Consider the following 16394-nt stretch of genomic DNA (forward strand, 5'->3'; position numbering starts at 1 on the left):
ATATATATATATACACCACATTTTTAAAATTTCTTCTAGGTTGCTTCTGTGTCTTAGCTATCGTAAATAATGTGCAGGGAACTTGGGGGTGCAGATATTGAATTAGTGTTTTTGTTTTCTTTGGATGAATACCCAGAAGTGGAATTGCTGGACCATACGGTATTTCTATTCTTAATTTTTTGAGGAAACTCCGTACTATTTTCCATAATGGCTACACCAGTTTATACTCCCACCAACAGTTCATGAGGGTGCCCTTTTCTCCACACAAACTCAGCAACACTTGTTATTTCTTGTCTTTTTGATACTATCATTCTGACTGGTGTGAGGTGATACGTCATTGTGGTTTTGATTTGCATATAATTAGTGATGCTGAGCATCTTTTCATGTGTCTGTTCGTCATCAGTATGTCTTTGGGAAAATGTGTATTCAGTTCCTTTGCCCATTTTTTTTTTAAGATTTTATTTATTTATGTGTCAGAGAGCGCACAAGCAGAGGGAGTGCCAGGCAGAGGGAGAAGCAGGCTCCCCGCTGAGCAAGGAGCCCAGTGTGGGACTCAATCCCAGGACCCTGGGATCATGACCTGAGCCACAGGCAGACGCTTAACCAACTGAGCCACCCAGGCGTCCTTCTCTGCCCATTTTTAGTCAGATTATTTATTTGGGGGTTGAGTCGCAGGAGTTCTTCAGGGTAATGTTGGCCCCACAGAATGAATTTGGAAGAATTCATTCCTTTTTTATTTTTGGAATAGTTTGAGCAGGCAGATATTCATTCTTTAAATGTTTGGTAGAGAGTCACCTGACTGACTCATTGGAGCATACAACCCTTGATTTCGGGGTTGTGAGTTTGAACCCCACATTGGGTGTAGACATTACTTAAAATCTTTTTTAAAATAAATAAAAAATAAATGGTAGAATTCACCCATGAAGCCATCTAGTCCTGGACTTTTGTTGGAAGTCTGTTAATTACCAATTCAGTTTCATTAATAGTAATCAGTCGTTTAGATTTTTCTGTTTCTTCATTCAGCCTTGGAACATTGTATATTTCTAGGGATTTATTCATTTCTTCTAGGTGGTTCAATTTATTGGCATATATCTTTTCATGGTAGTCTCATAATCCTGTGTATTTCTGTGGTGTAGGTTGTAATTTCTCCTTTTTTATTTCTGATTTTTTTTTTTTAAGATTTTATTTACTTATTTGACAGAGAAAGAGAGCACAAGCAGGGGGAGCGGCACAGGGAGAGGGAGAAGCAGGCTCCCCACTAAGCAAGGAGCCTGATGTGGGACTCGATCCCAGGACCCCAGGATCATGACCCGAGCTGAAAGCAGATGTTTGTTTGGGGTTTTTTTTTTTGTTTTTTTTAATATATTATGTTAGTCACCATACAGTACATCCCTGGTTTCTGATGTAAAGTTCGATGATTCATTAGTTGCGTATAACACCCAGTGCACCATGCAATACGTGCCCTCCTTACTACCCATCACCAGCCTATTCCATTCCCCCACCCCCTCCCTCTGAAGCCCTCAGTTTGTTTCTCAGAGTCCATAGTCTCTCATGCTTCACCACAACTTCTTAATCCAGTCATCTGTTGAAGGGCATCTCGGCTCCTTCCACAATTTAGCTATTGTGGACAATGCTGCTATGAACATTAGGGTGCATATGGCCCTTCTCTTCACTACGTCTATATCTTTGGGGTAAATACCCAGTAGTGCAATGGCTGGATCATAGGGTTGCTCAATTTTTAACTTTTTAAGGGACCTCCACACTGTTTTCCAGAGTAGCTGTACCAACTTGCATTCCCACCAACAATGTAGGAGGGATCCCCTTTCTCCACATCCTCTCCAACAATTGTTGTTTCTTGCCTTGTCTATTTTTGCCATTCTAACTGGCATAAGGTGGTATCTCAGTGTGGTTTTGATTGGAATTTCCGTGATGGCTAATGATTTTGAACATTTTTTCATGTGTCTGTTAGCCATTTGTATGTCTTCATTGGAAAAGTGTCTGTTCATATCTTCTGCCCATTTTAGGATTTGTTTATTTTTTTTCTAGTGTATTGAGTTTGAGAAGTTCTTTGTAGATTTTGGATACTACTCTTTTATCTGTAGTGTCATTTGCAAATATCTTCTCCCGTTCCGTGGGCTGCCTCTTAGTTTTTCTGACTGTTTCCTTGGATGTGCAGAAACTTTTAATCTTGATGAAGTCCCATAAATTCATTTTATCTTTTGTTTCTCTTGCCTTTGGGGATGTGTCATGAAAAAGGTTGCTTTGGCCGATGTCGTAGAGGTTGCTGCCTATGTTCTCCTCTAGAATTTTGATGGATTCCTGTCTCACATCGAGGTCTTTCATCCATTTGGAGTTTATTTTTGTGTATGGTGTGAGAGAGTGGTCAAGTTTCATTCTTTTGCATGTAGCTGTCCAATTTTCCCAGCACCATTTATTGAAGAGACTGTCTTTTTCCCACCGGATGTTTTTTCCTGCTTTATCAAATATTAGTTGCCCAAAGAGCCGAGGGTCCATTTCTGGGCTCTCTATTCTGTTCCATTGGTCTATGTGTCTTTTTTTGTGCCAGTACCATGCTGTCTTTGTGATCACAGCTTTGTAGTACAGCTCGAAATCCGGCATTGTGATGCCCCCAGCTTTGTTTTTCCTTTTCAACAGTTCCTTGGAGATTCGGGGCCTTTTCTGTTTCCATACAAATTTAAGGACTGTTTGTTCCAGTTCTTTGAAAAATGTCCTTGGTATTTTGATCGGGATAGCATTGAAAGTGTAGATTGCTCTGGGTAGCATGGACATTTTAACTATGTTAATTCTTCCGATCCATGAGCATGGAATATCTTTCCATCTTTTTATGTCTTCCTCAATGTCTTTCAAGAGTGATTTATAGTTTCTAGAATATAGGTCCTTTACGTCTCTGGTTAAGTTAATTCCAAGGTAACGTATGGTTTTTGGTGCTATTGTAAATGGGATGGATTCCCTAATTTCTCTTTCTTCGGTCTCGTTATTCGTGTATAGAAATGCAACTGATTTCTGAGCATTGATTTTGTATCCCGCCACGTTACTGAATTGCTCTATAACTTCTAATAGTTTGGGAGTGGCTTCTTTTGGGTTTTCCATATAGAGTATCATGTCATCTGCAAAGAGAGACATTTTGACTTCTTCTTTGCCAATTTGAATACCTTTGATCCCTTTTTGTCGTCTGATTGCTGTTGCAAGGACTTCTAGTACTATGTTGAATAATAGTGGCGAGAGTGGGCATCCTTGTCGAGTTCCTGATCTTAAGGGAAAGGCTTCCAGCTTTTCCCCATTGAGAATAATATTTGCAGTAGGCTTTTCATAGATGGCTTTTATGAGATTGAGAAATGTACCTTCTATTCCTACACTCTGAAGGGTTTTAATCAGGAAAGGATGCTGTATTTTGTCAAATGCTTTTTCGGCATCGATTGAGAGGATCATATGGTTCCTGAGTCTTTTCTTGTTGATATGATGTATCACGCTGATTGATTTGCGAATATTGAACCACGCTTGCATCCCAGGTATGAATCCCACTTGATCGTGATGGATAATCCTTTTAATGTACTGTTGGATTCTATTAGCAAGTATCTTGTTGAGGATTTTGGCGTCCATATTCATTAGGGAAATCGGTCTGTAATTCTCCTTTTTGATGGGGTCTTTGCCTGGTTTGGGGATCAAGGTAATATTGGCCTCATAGAATGAGTTTGGTAGCTTTCCTTCTGTTTCTATTTTTTGAAATAGCTTTAGGAGAATAGGTATTATTTCTTCTTTGAATGTTTGGTAGAATTCCCCAGGAAAACCGTCCGGGCCTGGAGTTTTGTTATTTGGAAGGTTGTTTATCACTGACTCAATTTCTTCATAATTAATTGGCCTGTTTAAGAAATCAATTTCTTCCTGTTTCAATCTTGGTAGTTTATAGGTTTCCAGGAAGGATTCCATCTCTTCCAGATTGCTTAGTTTATTGGCATATAGCTGTTGATAAAAATTTCTAATAATCCTTCCAATTTCAATGGTGTTCGTCGTGACCTCTCCTTTTTCATTCATAATTTTAATAATCTGGGTCCTTTCTCTTTTCTTTTGGATAAGTCTTGCCAGTGGTCTGTCAATTTTATTGATTCTCTCAAAGAACCAGCTTCTAGTCCTGTTGATCTGCTCTACTGTACTTCTGGTTTCTGCTTGATTGATTTCAGCTCTAATTTTGGTCAACTGCTTCCTCGTGCGTGGATTAGGCCTGTCCCTCTGTTGCTGTTCCAGCTTCTTGAGGTGAGAATATAAAAACTGCATTTTAGATTTTTCTATTCTTTTGAGTGAGGCTTGGATGGCTATGTATTTCCCCCTTAGGACTGCCTTTGCAGTATCCCATAGGTTTTGGACTGTTGTATTTTCATTCTCATTGGTCTCCATAAATTGTTTAATTTGATTTTTGATTTCCTGGTTTATCGAGTCATTCCTGAGCAGGATGGTTCTTAGTCTCCAAGTGTTTGAGTTTCTTCCAAATTTTTCCTTGTGGTTGAGTTCCAATTTCAGAGCGTTGTGGTCTGAGAATATGCAGGGAATAATTTCAGTCTTTTGGTATTGGTTGAGACCTGTTTTGTGACCCAGAACATGGTCTATTCTTGAGAATGTTCCATGGGCATTAGAATAGAATGAGTATTCTTTGGTTCTGGGGTGTAGTGTTCTATATATATCTATGAGGTCCAACTCATCGAGTATGGCGTTCAAAGCTCTTGTTTCTGTGTTGGTTTTCTGCTCCAGTGCTCTGTCTATTGCTGATAGTGGAGTGTTGAGGTCCCCTACTATTAACGTATTTTTATCTATATGTCTCTTTATTCTGGTTAAGAGTTGGCTTGTGTATCTTGCTGCTCCCTGGGTAGAGCATATATATTAAATTTCATATCCACTTGTTGGATACATCCCTTAAGAATAATATAGTGCCCTCTGTGTCTCTAACTATAGTCTTTAGTTTAAAATCCAATCTGTCTGATATGAGAATTGTTACCCCAGCTTTCTTTTGAGGTCCATTGGCGTGAAAGATGGTATTCCATCCCTTTACTTTCAGTCTGGATGTATCTTGAGGTTCGAAATGAGTCTCTTGTAGACAGCAAATGGATGGGTCATGTCTTTTTATCCAATCTGCAACCCTGTGGCAGTTTATGGGAGCATTTAGGCCATTTACATTGAGAGTGATTATTGAGAGATATGATTTTAATGATGCCATGTTGCCAGTAAAGTCTTTGTTTCTATAGATTGTGACTTTCTGTTCTGTATCACTCTTGGGGCCTTTTTACTTTTATAGAACCCCCTTAATATCTCCTGTAGGGCTGGTTTCATGGTTACAAAATTGGTCAATGGCGATTCTGGAAGGTGTTTATTTCTCCATCAATTCTGAATGACAGCCTTGCTGGATAAAGGATCCTTGGCTGCATGTTTTTCTCTGAAAGAGCTTTAAAAAATCCCCCCCCCAACCCTTTCTCTTATTCATGGTCTTTGTAGACAGGTCTGACGTAATTCTGATAACCTTTGCCTTGGTACATGAGAAATTTCTTTGCCCTGGCCGCTTTCAATATGTATCTTTGGATCTAATATTTGCAAATTGCACTATGACGTGACGTGGCGTAGGTGTGTCGTGGTTGAGCTTGGGAGGGGTCTTCTCTGCCTCTTAAACACGGATGTTTGTTTCCCTCGCTAGATTAGGGAAGTTTTCAGCTACAATTTGTTCAAATATCTCTTCTAGACCTCTGTTTTTCTCCACCCCCCCGGGGATGCCGATGATTCTAACATTGGATCATTTCATTGAGTCAGTAATCTCCTGTAACCTACATTTGTGGGCTTGGATTTTTTTAAGACCATCTTCTATTTTCATTTTTTCCTCTATTAACCCATCCTCCAATTCACTAACCCGTTCCTCTGCTTCTGTGACCCTGGCCATCAGAGCCTCTAGTTTTGCCTGCATTTGGCTCATAGAATTTTTAATTTCTGTCAGATTCGCTCTCATTTCTGTCCTTAGGGATTCTATATTCTCAGTAACCTTATCGATAATAGTTTTTTCAATTCTACTCATCATTTTGACCATTGTTACTCTGAATTCCATTTCTGATAATTTGGTTACATCCATATCCATTATTTCTGTGGCAGAGGCCACAGACTCACTGTCTTTTCTTTGCTGGGGGGGGCTTCTCCTTCTTGTCATTCTGATGAAGAGAGGTTGCGGGGTTTTCAGAGCCCAAATTATTGACTGGGTCCCAGGCCGTGCCCCTTGTTTTATAGGGATCTTAGGGATGTGGGCTTCTTCTTTAAAGATTTTATTTATTTATTTATGTGGCAGCCAACCAGCGAGAGAGGGAAGAGAAGCAGGGGAGTGGGAGAGGAAGAAGCAGGCTCCCAGTGGAGGAGCCCGATGAGGGACTCCTTTCCGAAACACTGGGATCACGCCCTAAGCCAAAGGCAGGCGCTCAGTGACTGTGCCACCCAGGCGCCCGGGTTGTGGGCTTCTTGATTTTTCAGCCTGCCTTCTGTGTTCTGGGGGAGTCACTTCCAGGGCCCGTACGTCTCTGTCCTTTGTGTTTCTAATGCTGCCAGCTGCCCCCGCGCGCTCCCGGAGCTCCCGGTCTCAGTCTGGTTCCAGTGAGCGCAGCGCAGCTCCGTTTCAGTCTGGTGGCGCGCGTTCCAGTCCGCTCTCTCGCGGGTGCCGACCACGAGCCCGCCCGCTCCCCCGTGCAGGTGGCTACCGCTTCCCGGCGCCCGAACGCGGCGGCTCCCTCCCCCTTCCGTTTATCTTCTGATATCTGTGCGCGGTTTCATGGCTCCCCGCTTTGTACCTCAATACTCAGCGCTGGAGATGTTCATTTGTAGAGATCCAGATGCGTCTTCCTGCGTCTCAGGCTGCTTCCGAGGATGTTCAGGCTGGTCTGATACCTATCCAGCTTGACTCAGGGGACCGCCTGAAAAAGGGGTCCCCTACTCCTCCGCCATCTTAACTCCCCTCCCTATAGTCTGTGTTTTAAAGTCTATTCTCAAGGTGCCTGCGGGTGGCTCAGTCAGTTAAGCATCCGACTCTTGATCAGCTCAGGTCTTGATCTCGGGGTCGTGAGTTCAAGCCCAACGCTGGGCTTCACGCTGGGCATGGACCTTTTAAAAAAAAAAAGTCTACTCTGTCTGACCTAAGCACTGCTACCCCAGCCTTTTTTTCCCCTCCATTTGCGTGGAATACCTTATTCCAGTTCCTTCAGTTTGTCTTTCTCTGTCTTCACGTGTGAAGTGAATCTCTTCTAGGCAGCGTATAGATGGGTCTTGTTTTTTCATCCAGTCACCCTTTGTCTTTTGAGTGGAGCATTTAGACCATTTCAATTTAAAATAATTATTGATAGGTATGTACTTATTGCCATTTTTATTAATTGTTCTCTGGCTCCTTTGTAGTTCCTTTCTGTTCCTTTTTTTTTTATGGTTTGATGACTTTCTTTAGTGGTATGTTTAGATTGTTTTCTCATCTTTTGTGTATCTACTATAGGTTTTTGCTTTATGGTTACCATGAGGCTTGCGTTTATTTATAACATGTTTATAACAGTCCATCTGAAGTTGATAAGAACTGATACATGAATGCATTTTTACTCTCCACCCACATTTTACGTTTCTGAGGTCAAATTTTGCATCTTTTTGTGTTGTGTATCTCTTAACTAATTATTGTCGTTATAATTGTTTTTACCACTTTTGTCTTTTAACCTTCGTACTAGCTTTACATGTGATTACTCCAATACCTTTACTATGTGTTTACCTTAACTGGTGAGTTTTCTACTTCCATGTGTTTTCTTGTTACTGATAAGCACCCTTTCTTTTCAACTTAAAGGCAACCCTTTAACGTCTCTTATAAGGTGAGCTTAGTGGTCACGAGTTCCAGGAGTGTTTGCTTGTCTGGAAAGCTCTCTCTCCTTCAATTCTGAGTAACTTCCTGCATAGAGTACTCTTGGTTAGAAGTTTTTTTCTTTTAGCACTCTGAGACATGTTTGTTACCTTGACCGTAGTGGTAGTTTCACAGGGTAAGCCTGTGTCAGAGCTCGTCAGATTATATGGTTCGTGAGCAGTGAATGTCAGTAATACCTGAGGGCTGGTCTTAGAATTTTATTTTGGAGTAGAAAGAATGCAGACTGTTATTGCTATGCAAGACTCAAGGACTGTTGTTTCCATTAGCCCTTCCTGAGGGAACTACTAGAGAATAAGTTTCAGACAACAGAAATGACTATACAGATATGAAATATAGTTAATTGTAGAGAACTAAGACTAAATGAGGGTTATAAGGCAGAGTATAGGACGTAGTGGCCATATGCTCTGTTAAGGTAGCAGACAACTGTTTAAAAAGTGGGCACAGGGCACTGGGTGACTCAGTTGGTGAAGCGTCAGAGTCTTGATTTCAGTTTAGGTCATGATCTCAGGGTGGTGAGATCGAGCCCTGCATCGGGCTCCGTGCTCAGCAGAGTCCACTTGAGGTTCTTTCTCTTCCTCTCCCCTTTGCCCCGCTTGCATGCTCCAAATAAATAAATAAAATCTTAAAAAAAAAAAAAAGGGCACAAGCAGAGCTGGAGATCTAGAATCTTTTGATGCTCATAACCATACATACAAAACACACCCTGCCCTTCCCCCAAAAAACACCTGTGGCAGAGAATGGAGAGTACACTGCAAACATTTTTTTTAATGTTTTTACTTATTATATTGGCAGTGACTGAGACCGTTGAGTGTGAAATGAGATAAAATAACTATGTGGCAGTGGGCATCCCTAGCACCAGATTATAGTCTTAAAATATAGATTCTTACTAAAAGAAACCCTAATTCTTTTTTTTTTTTTTTAAGATTTTATTTATTTACTTGAGAGAGACAAAGAGCAGGAGCAGGGAGAGGGAGAAGCAGACTCCCCACTGAGCAGGGAGCCCAACCGGGGCTTGATCCCAGGACCCTGGGATCATGACCTGAGCTGAAGGCAGACGCTTAATGGACTGAGCCACCCAGGCATCCCAAAAAACCCTAATTCTTGAGTAAGTGGCTGATCTTAAGTCTGAGGCAGGACATGTACAGGATGAGCCTGGAACATTTTGTCATACCCAACAGAAATGAACAAAGACATACTTTGACATACCAGGGTTATCAAAGGAGCCAATTTGAATACACACTACAGTTTAGGTGTTAAAAAACCGAAAATAATTGCAGTGAACTGAAATCCATCAAATACGCTTAAATTCATGAGCTCATAATGATATATGAAAGAGAAAATTAGGGGCACCTACATGGCTCAGTTGGTTAAGCGTCTGCCTTTGGCTTAGGTCATGATCCCAGGGTCCTGGGATCAAGTCCCACATCAGGCTCCCTTCTCAGTGGGGGAGTCTGCTCCTCCCTCTCCCCTTACTCCTACCCTCACTTGTGTTCTCTCTCACTCACTCTCTCTCTCAAATAAATAAAATATTCTCAAAAGTAAAAAAATAAAATAGTCATTCTTAAAGAATGGCAGCAAACCAGTTCATAAAGTGTGAAGCATTTATCCTGCCTTTCCTATCTGACCTGTACCCATGGGGAGCCAAATATTAATGAGGGGAGTTGCCCCTGTCTAGATTATTCTATATAATACATAACAAAGAAATGAATACATTATCACCATTTTGTAACGTCCAGTGAACTAAAAGAGGCGTGAATGTTGACAGGTGCTAACAACATAAAAAGACAACCTGACATTATTTGCCTCCCAACGAAAGAGTACTTTACTGCCTGTAGTCTTAACGAAGGGGTCAAGCTTGAGTCTGATCCAGTCTGGGATCCAGCTGACAATTTTCGGGAATTCAGAGGTCTGAGTATGAAATAGCAAATCAGCCTGAGAGTCTGCAGGTCAGATGACTGATCTTTCTTCAACAAAAAAAAACTGTAGGGAAAGAACTGAAGAATAGTATCTAGGGATGCATATTTAGGTGACAAAACTAAAGAGAAAAAAAGGAAGAAATCCAAGGAGGAAGGGCTGTGATTCAGGTGGGATATATTGACAGGGCTTCTTGGGTAAATGGTAGTTTGATATCTTGAACTGGTAGTGGTTACAAGAGTGCTTTAGAGTAATTCATTAAACTTTGCATGTTTTTCTGAATCCGTGCCTTCCTTCATATTTTTGAAAATGTTCTGTTTCTTAAATTCCTGGGCGTCCCTAACTCCTACTTTAAATGTATATTGCTGAAAAATACATGCACTGTTAGGACTCTTTAAAGGAGCATTATGGGGGCTGGTCCTTAATTCATCAAAACAACTGTCCTACATAATCCTGTCCTGAGAATTGGAGGGGAAATACACTGCAGCCGTGAGTCTGCAGAAGTGCTCTGTTGCAAGGCAAACGGGCAGTCACCCCAACCCCCCTCTTTACAGATTGGCTGCAATGCTGTCAGTTGGGCCCCTGCTGTTGTACCTGGAAGCCTCATAGACCAGCCATCGGGGCAGAAGCCCAACTACATCAAGAAGTTTGCATCGGGCGGTTGTGACAACCTCATCAAACTGTGGAAGTAAGTGGCGTTGGTGGGCTTACTCTTGAGAGTAAGGACGCTTTTTACCACCGACCCTACTACCTACTATGACTCAGCCACAGTTCCTAAGAAATGGAATCACGTTCTTTTCCCTCTTGCCCTAGAATACTGTTTTCAGTCTGTCAGAGGACATCCTTTAAAAACAACTTGGCCTTGCTCAAGCGCTTTAATTCTTTACCTAATTCCTAACTGCCAGAGCCATTGGCTGTGGGGGAACAGCATTCCTTGGAGGATTCCTTTATAGCTGGTGAACTGAGTAAAAATCTACAAGGTCAACGAATGAAATCAGAAAGATGGAATAGCTTCTTGGCCTCTGCAGAGCCCACAGGATGGGGGTACACTGGAGGTGTGGGAAAGACACCTGGGCTGCTACCTGCTGCTGCATTCTCCCTTTCGTCTCCCCTGTTAGGGAGGAGGAGGACGGCCAGTGGAAGGAGGAACAGAAGCTAGAAGCGCACAGTGACTGGGTTCGAGATGTGGCCTGGGCCCCCTCCATTGGCCTGCCCACCAGCACCATCGCCAGTTGCTCCCAGGTCAGCTCAGATCCATGAGAGCCTCCCGTGTTGTTTAATCTCTGAGTAAGTCCCATCAAACCTTACGGTCCCCCCCTAAGGTAAAGACTAAAAAGGTAAGGGCAGGGCAACAGGCGCCTTTGGACCAGTGCAAGTAGGACAGTGCTTGTAGCCAGGTCATCCTAAGGCAAAGGCTTGATCAGAAGGCACTAGTGGCGGGGGGCGCCTGGGTGGCGCAGTCGTTGAGCGTCTGCCTTCAGCTCAGGGCGTGATCCTGGCGTTCCGGGATCAAGTCCCACATTGGGCTCCTCGGCTGGGAGCCTGCTCCTTCTCCCTCTCCCCTGCTGTGTTCCCTCTCTCACTGGCTGTCTCTCTGTCACATAAATAAATAAAATCTTAAAAAAAAAAAAAAAGGCACTAGTGGCTTGTCTCCACTGAGCCGTGAGCTAGACGAAACTCAGGACCAGTTTCCCCTCCTCAGCATTGTGCAGCTGGGGATTAGAGGTGCCCAGGTGCATTCTGAGAGTGTTCCCAAGCAGGGACCAGGGGCAATCGGAAGCTCTAGGATCTTGGGCTTACCTAGCTATTCAGTCTTCACAGATCACAAAGGAAAGACCAAGGACAAGCCTTTAATGATATGCTAACCCCACCATAGGCAAAGGTTAGCCAGGCTTCATTTGAGCCTGTTATGTTTGGTCCTAAATTTGAGGACTTTTTCAGCTTGTCCTTTCTCATTCTCTGAGCTTGTTGTATAGACAGCCATACCCATTAGGTTGACAAAATTCGTGCCAGAGTGAGCCAAAACGAGGAGGTGACTTGGCAGGCATAAGGAAAACCCAGAGAAAATTTTAGAGTTAGCAGTGTAAAATCCATACTTGAAACCAATATGAGTATGAGAACCTGGGAGACTCAGCCAATGTGAAGTGTGTTCCTGGGGTAAAGGGATAATGCTGGGCTGGAAATTGGCCATCACAGCTATGCACACCCAGGAGGGCGTCGGCTGTGTGTTGTGCTGAATCCCCCACCCCATTCCTGCAAAAGTCCGATATGGCTCTAGATGAAGAGGATATCCCCAGTTCAAGATCCCTGCCTTTCCTTCCCTGATTCTAGCCTTTCTTTTCCCAGGACGGTCGTGTGTTCATTTGGACTTGTGATGACACCTCAGGCAATACGTGGTCACCCAAACTGTTGCACAAGTTCAATGACGTTGTGTGGCATGTGAGCTGGTCCATCACGGCCAACATCCTGGCTGTCTCGGGCGGAGACAACAAGGTACACTCCATTTTCATGACATGGTGGACAGGGCCGTTTGTCTTTACTGTGCCCACTAGAAAGCATAGTTGAATTCTGCATGTAATGACAGGCTTGGAAGGAGCCTTAATGAGGAATGTTTTTTGAGCACATCTCTTAATTACATCATTAAATCTTACAGTCTACTGCCCCTGCCCCGAGGTTGTTTTCCCCCCTTTTACAAATATGAAAGCAGCTGACAGTGGGAGTTAGACTTGCATAGGGGTCACAAAGCTGTGGCAGAGTCAGTAATCAGGCCTGGGTTAAATCTAAAGGCACTGCCGTGGTAGTCCGTCACCTTTACTATTTGACCACCTTGTCTTCGTGGTGACATTCAGCACTGCTCAAAAAGTTAATAGATTTAAAAAAAAAAAAAATGGAAGGTTTTTGTCAGACATCTAAGAGGCATATTTCTAAAAATCAGAATAATTCATGGGTGTTATTGTTCACCCCCCACACCTCTTCCCACTGTGCTCTGAGCCATACGAGGACGGCTACGGAGACAGTAATGCAGGACAGTGTAGCAGCACGTGAGTGCACTTCCGGACTCCTGCGCTGAAACCTGCCGTGCAAAGTCTCGGGTCCTCCCCCAGGGAGATGGCGGTGGCTCGTTACTTCTTCCTTTCAGGAGGCAGCTTTTTTTTTTAATCGTGGCAAAATACATAGAAAGTTCACCCATCTTAACCATTTTTAAGTGTACAGTTTGTTTTGAGCACATTCACATTATTGGGCCACCATCACCCCCATGCACCTCCAGAGCTGTCTGCATCTCTCCCAGCTGAAACTCCGTCCTCACTGAGCACTAACTCCTCCCCACCCCACCCCCCAGCCCCTGGTAAGCACCATCCTACTTCCTGTCTCTGTGAATTTGACTGCTCTAGGGACCTCATGTAAGTGGAACCTATAGTGTCGTCATCTGTGTTGTAAGACTAATACTCTGTCCTACCACATTTATCCGCACCTACGTTGGTGGACACTGGGGTGCTTCACCTTTGGCTCTTGTCAGGAATGCTGTGCACAGGGGTGTACAAATACCTCTTTGAGACCCTTTGCGGGCAGTGTTTGTTTATCCAGCCTGGGGTCCCTTTCATGTGTAGTAGTCCCAGAAAGATCTGGCAGGCCCCATCTCAAAGCCATAGAGTTTTAGAGCTGGAATGATCCTCAAAGAAAACTAATCTAACCCTCTTTATTTCTAGTAAGTACCAGAGACAGGACTAGATCCCAGATTTGGTGGCAGCCAGGACAGGCCAACAGACCGTAATATGACTGAGGAGCCCTACCGTAGTGTTTACAGGGCACTGGGCAAGTGCCTGGTTGGACATTCCATGTCTGTGGTCTGCTGCCATTCTTCTTTTATGCTTCTTACTCTTCTTTTATCAGCTTGTTTCCTACAAAGAGCTCAATTCTATTGCTATCTGCACAGTAGTCCTTCACTAAAGGACTTTGTATGTTTTCAGTCTAGAGCATTCTGCACAGTACATGTGTAGTAAATGGTCTGTCTCTAAAGCACGAATTGTTAAAATCATTATTTTTTTATTGAATACACATCCATAGCTTGAGGTCGTTTTATTAGGTTATGATTTTTTAATGCATCTCCTGATTTTCATTCTCCGGGAGCAAACCTTTTCAGTGCCTAGCTGTTTCTTCTGCCATTTACTTCAGTGTAGAAATAACATAGTTACTCATCTTCCTCTAGCTCTTCTCAGACTTTAGTATTAAACTTGTTAAGACATGGCTTGCCAAGCCCAGCCCCAGAGCTTCTGAATCAGTGGCTCTGGGCAAGGACCCAAGAATCTGCAGTTTTCACAAGCTCCTGGTCACTGCAGATGCCCTGGTCTAGAGACCACGCTTTGAGAGCTACTGTTCTCTTCCCCTCTATCCTCTCACAGAAGCTATAGGAACTTGGTTAAAACAACATCCGTGTTTACATTATTATTATTACTACGGTTACTATTATTTCATGTTGTAGCATTATTATTCACAGTATTGCCCCTTCTCTGTTTTTCTTATTTTTTAAGGTGTTCTCTTTCCAGTTTTGTTGAGGTATAATAGGCCTACGTCGTAAGGTGAAAGTATATAGCATGGTTTGACTTACGTATACTGTGAACTGATCTGCGCAGTAAGTTTAGCATCCGTTATTTCATACAGATACAATACTCGGGATTTAGTCTCTCAAGAGTTTTCACATCGACTGTACGGCAGTGTGAGCTGTATACGGAAGTAAAGTACGCTGCCTCCCACTTATGAGATGCTTCTGTATCTTAGAACTGCAAGCGGATACCTTGACCCTCCACTCCCAACTCTAGTAACCACAAATCGGAACTCTTCTGTGACTGGCTTTGGGTCTCTTACGGGTGTTTCTGGTTTTGTTTTTAGATTCCACATATAAATGAGATCATACAGTGTTAGCATAGCGCCCTCAAAGTCCACCCACGTCACAAATGACAGGATTCCCTTACTTTTTTCTGGCTGAATAATATTCCATTGTATATGCACGACTTCTTTATACGTTCATCTGTCAGTAGACACTTAGGTTGTTTCCATGTCTGGCTGTTGTGAATAAGGCTTCAGTGAAATGGCGTGCAGATACTTTTCAAGATAGTGTTTTCCTTTTCTTCAGATAAATACCCAGAAATCAAACTGCTGGATCCTAACAGTTCTATCTTTAATTTTGTTGAGGACCCTCCATCCTGTTTTCCCTAGCAGCTGTACCGGGTTACAGCCCCACCAGCCGTGTGCAAGGGTTCCCTTTTCCCCACATCTTGCCAGTACTTGTGTTGTCGTCTTGATGCGGCCATTCTGACATGTGTGAGGTGATAGCTTACTGTGGTTTGGAGGCGCCTTTCCCCAGTGATGAGTTACGCTGAGCACCTTTTCGTGTACCTAAATTCTTTGTCCCACAGTTCATAGATCTTCATTTCTGTAGTTTTATTAGTTTCCTTTGGTGTTACCATACTTACCTGGTTTTCTGTGATCCTCGTGTGAGGCTAGAGGATGGGCTTCACTGTTGCCTGGATTCTCTGGTTGGGCTTCCTTTTCTGTCAGGACTGGGCTCTCTACTCAGCAGTAGGTGAGTCTGAGTCTTCCCAGCCCTGGTGGCGCGGCAGCAGGACCAGACCCAGAGCCCACACAGCTTGTTCTTTGGAGACCCAAATTAGGCAAGAGTGAAGACTGAATATCCTGGTTAGGTGAGGCCACTAGTCTTGCTCTGTAGTTGGGAAACCAAGCACTGTGTGCTCCATTCTGGCGCCACTGTAAGCAGGGCTGTTGGACAGGCTCTGCAGCTTCCCATGTGCTCTGCTTAGATACAACTTAGTCTTCGTGCCCTGCCACAGTGGGAGAAACAGCTGTAAGGCCACTCATATTTTTGTGTGTGGTCTTAAGCCAGCCTGTCCCCAAGTTTCCTGGTGAAATAAGGCCGCAGGCTTTTGCTGTGGAGCTCTGCCCACTCCCCTCTGCTAGAGTTGCAGGGTCATGCACCTTGCGGGTGTTGGAGTGAGCCCTTGCTGTCAGATGGGCGGGGGGCCATGCTCTTCGGCCAGCTGGGCTGTGACTCAGCTCTGCTACCTGGGCAGCCCATCTTCAGGGACCTCCCGGATTTTCCTGAACAAGCTTTCTGGATGTGAGGCGCTTTTCTGCCTGGTCTGCTAATATCCGGGTGCCAGTTCCTAGAAGCCCTTCCCACTTAGTCACAATCAGATTCCCAGTAGTTGAGCCCCACAAATGTGCCTGCAGTCCCCATGGAACAGAACCCAGAGTCTGGGCTCCCGCAAAGCAACAACTTACAATGCTGGATAACTGGATGTCACCTCCATGTTCTTTTCCTTCTGGAGGAACCACAGGTTGGACATGGTGCTATGCCAGCCTGGGTGGGGGGGCCATGCAGTCAGCACTTCCCACTTACCCTTCCGGTACAGTATCTTGGTCTCAGTGGTGGAGGGAGGTGCTTCAGCGTCACTGTTGTCTTCTCGGATTCACTCCATGGTTTCTTGTTCATGAATAGTTGTTCTTCCTGTCGGCGGGGGGGGGGGGGGGGGGGGGG

General features: G+C 43.8%; 1 protein-coding gene across 2 annotated transcripts in view; it reads left to right on the forward strand.

Moving 5' to 3' along the window:
- The window catches only part of SEC13 (SEC13 homolog, nuclear pore and COPII coat complex component), a 33401-nt gene that overhangs the window by 16378 nt on the left and 629 nt on the right, over positions 1-16394 (forward strand). For both annotated transcript variants that reach the window (XM_008697888.2, XM_008697889.2), the window contains exons 6-8: positions 10396-10529; positions 10960-11083; positions 12188-12334. In XM_008697888.2, the coding sequence (XP_008696110.1) occupies positions 10396-10529; positions 10960-11083; positions 12188-12334 (405 nt within the window). The remainder of the gene's footprint in view (positions 1-10395; positions 10530-10959; positions 11084-12187; positions 12335-16394) is intronic.

This window comes from Ursus maritimus, unplaced genomic scaffold (genome assembly GCF_017311325.1).
Source record: "Ursus maritimus isolate PB19 unplaced genomic scaffold, ASM1731132v1 scaffold_14, whole genome shotgun sequence".
In the NCBI taxonomy this organism is placed as follows: Eukaryota; Metazoa; Chordata; class Mammalia; order Carnivora; family Ursidae; genus Ursus; species Ursus maritimus.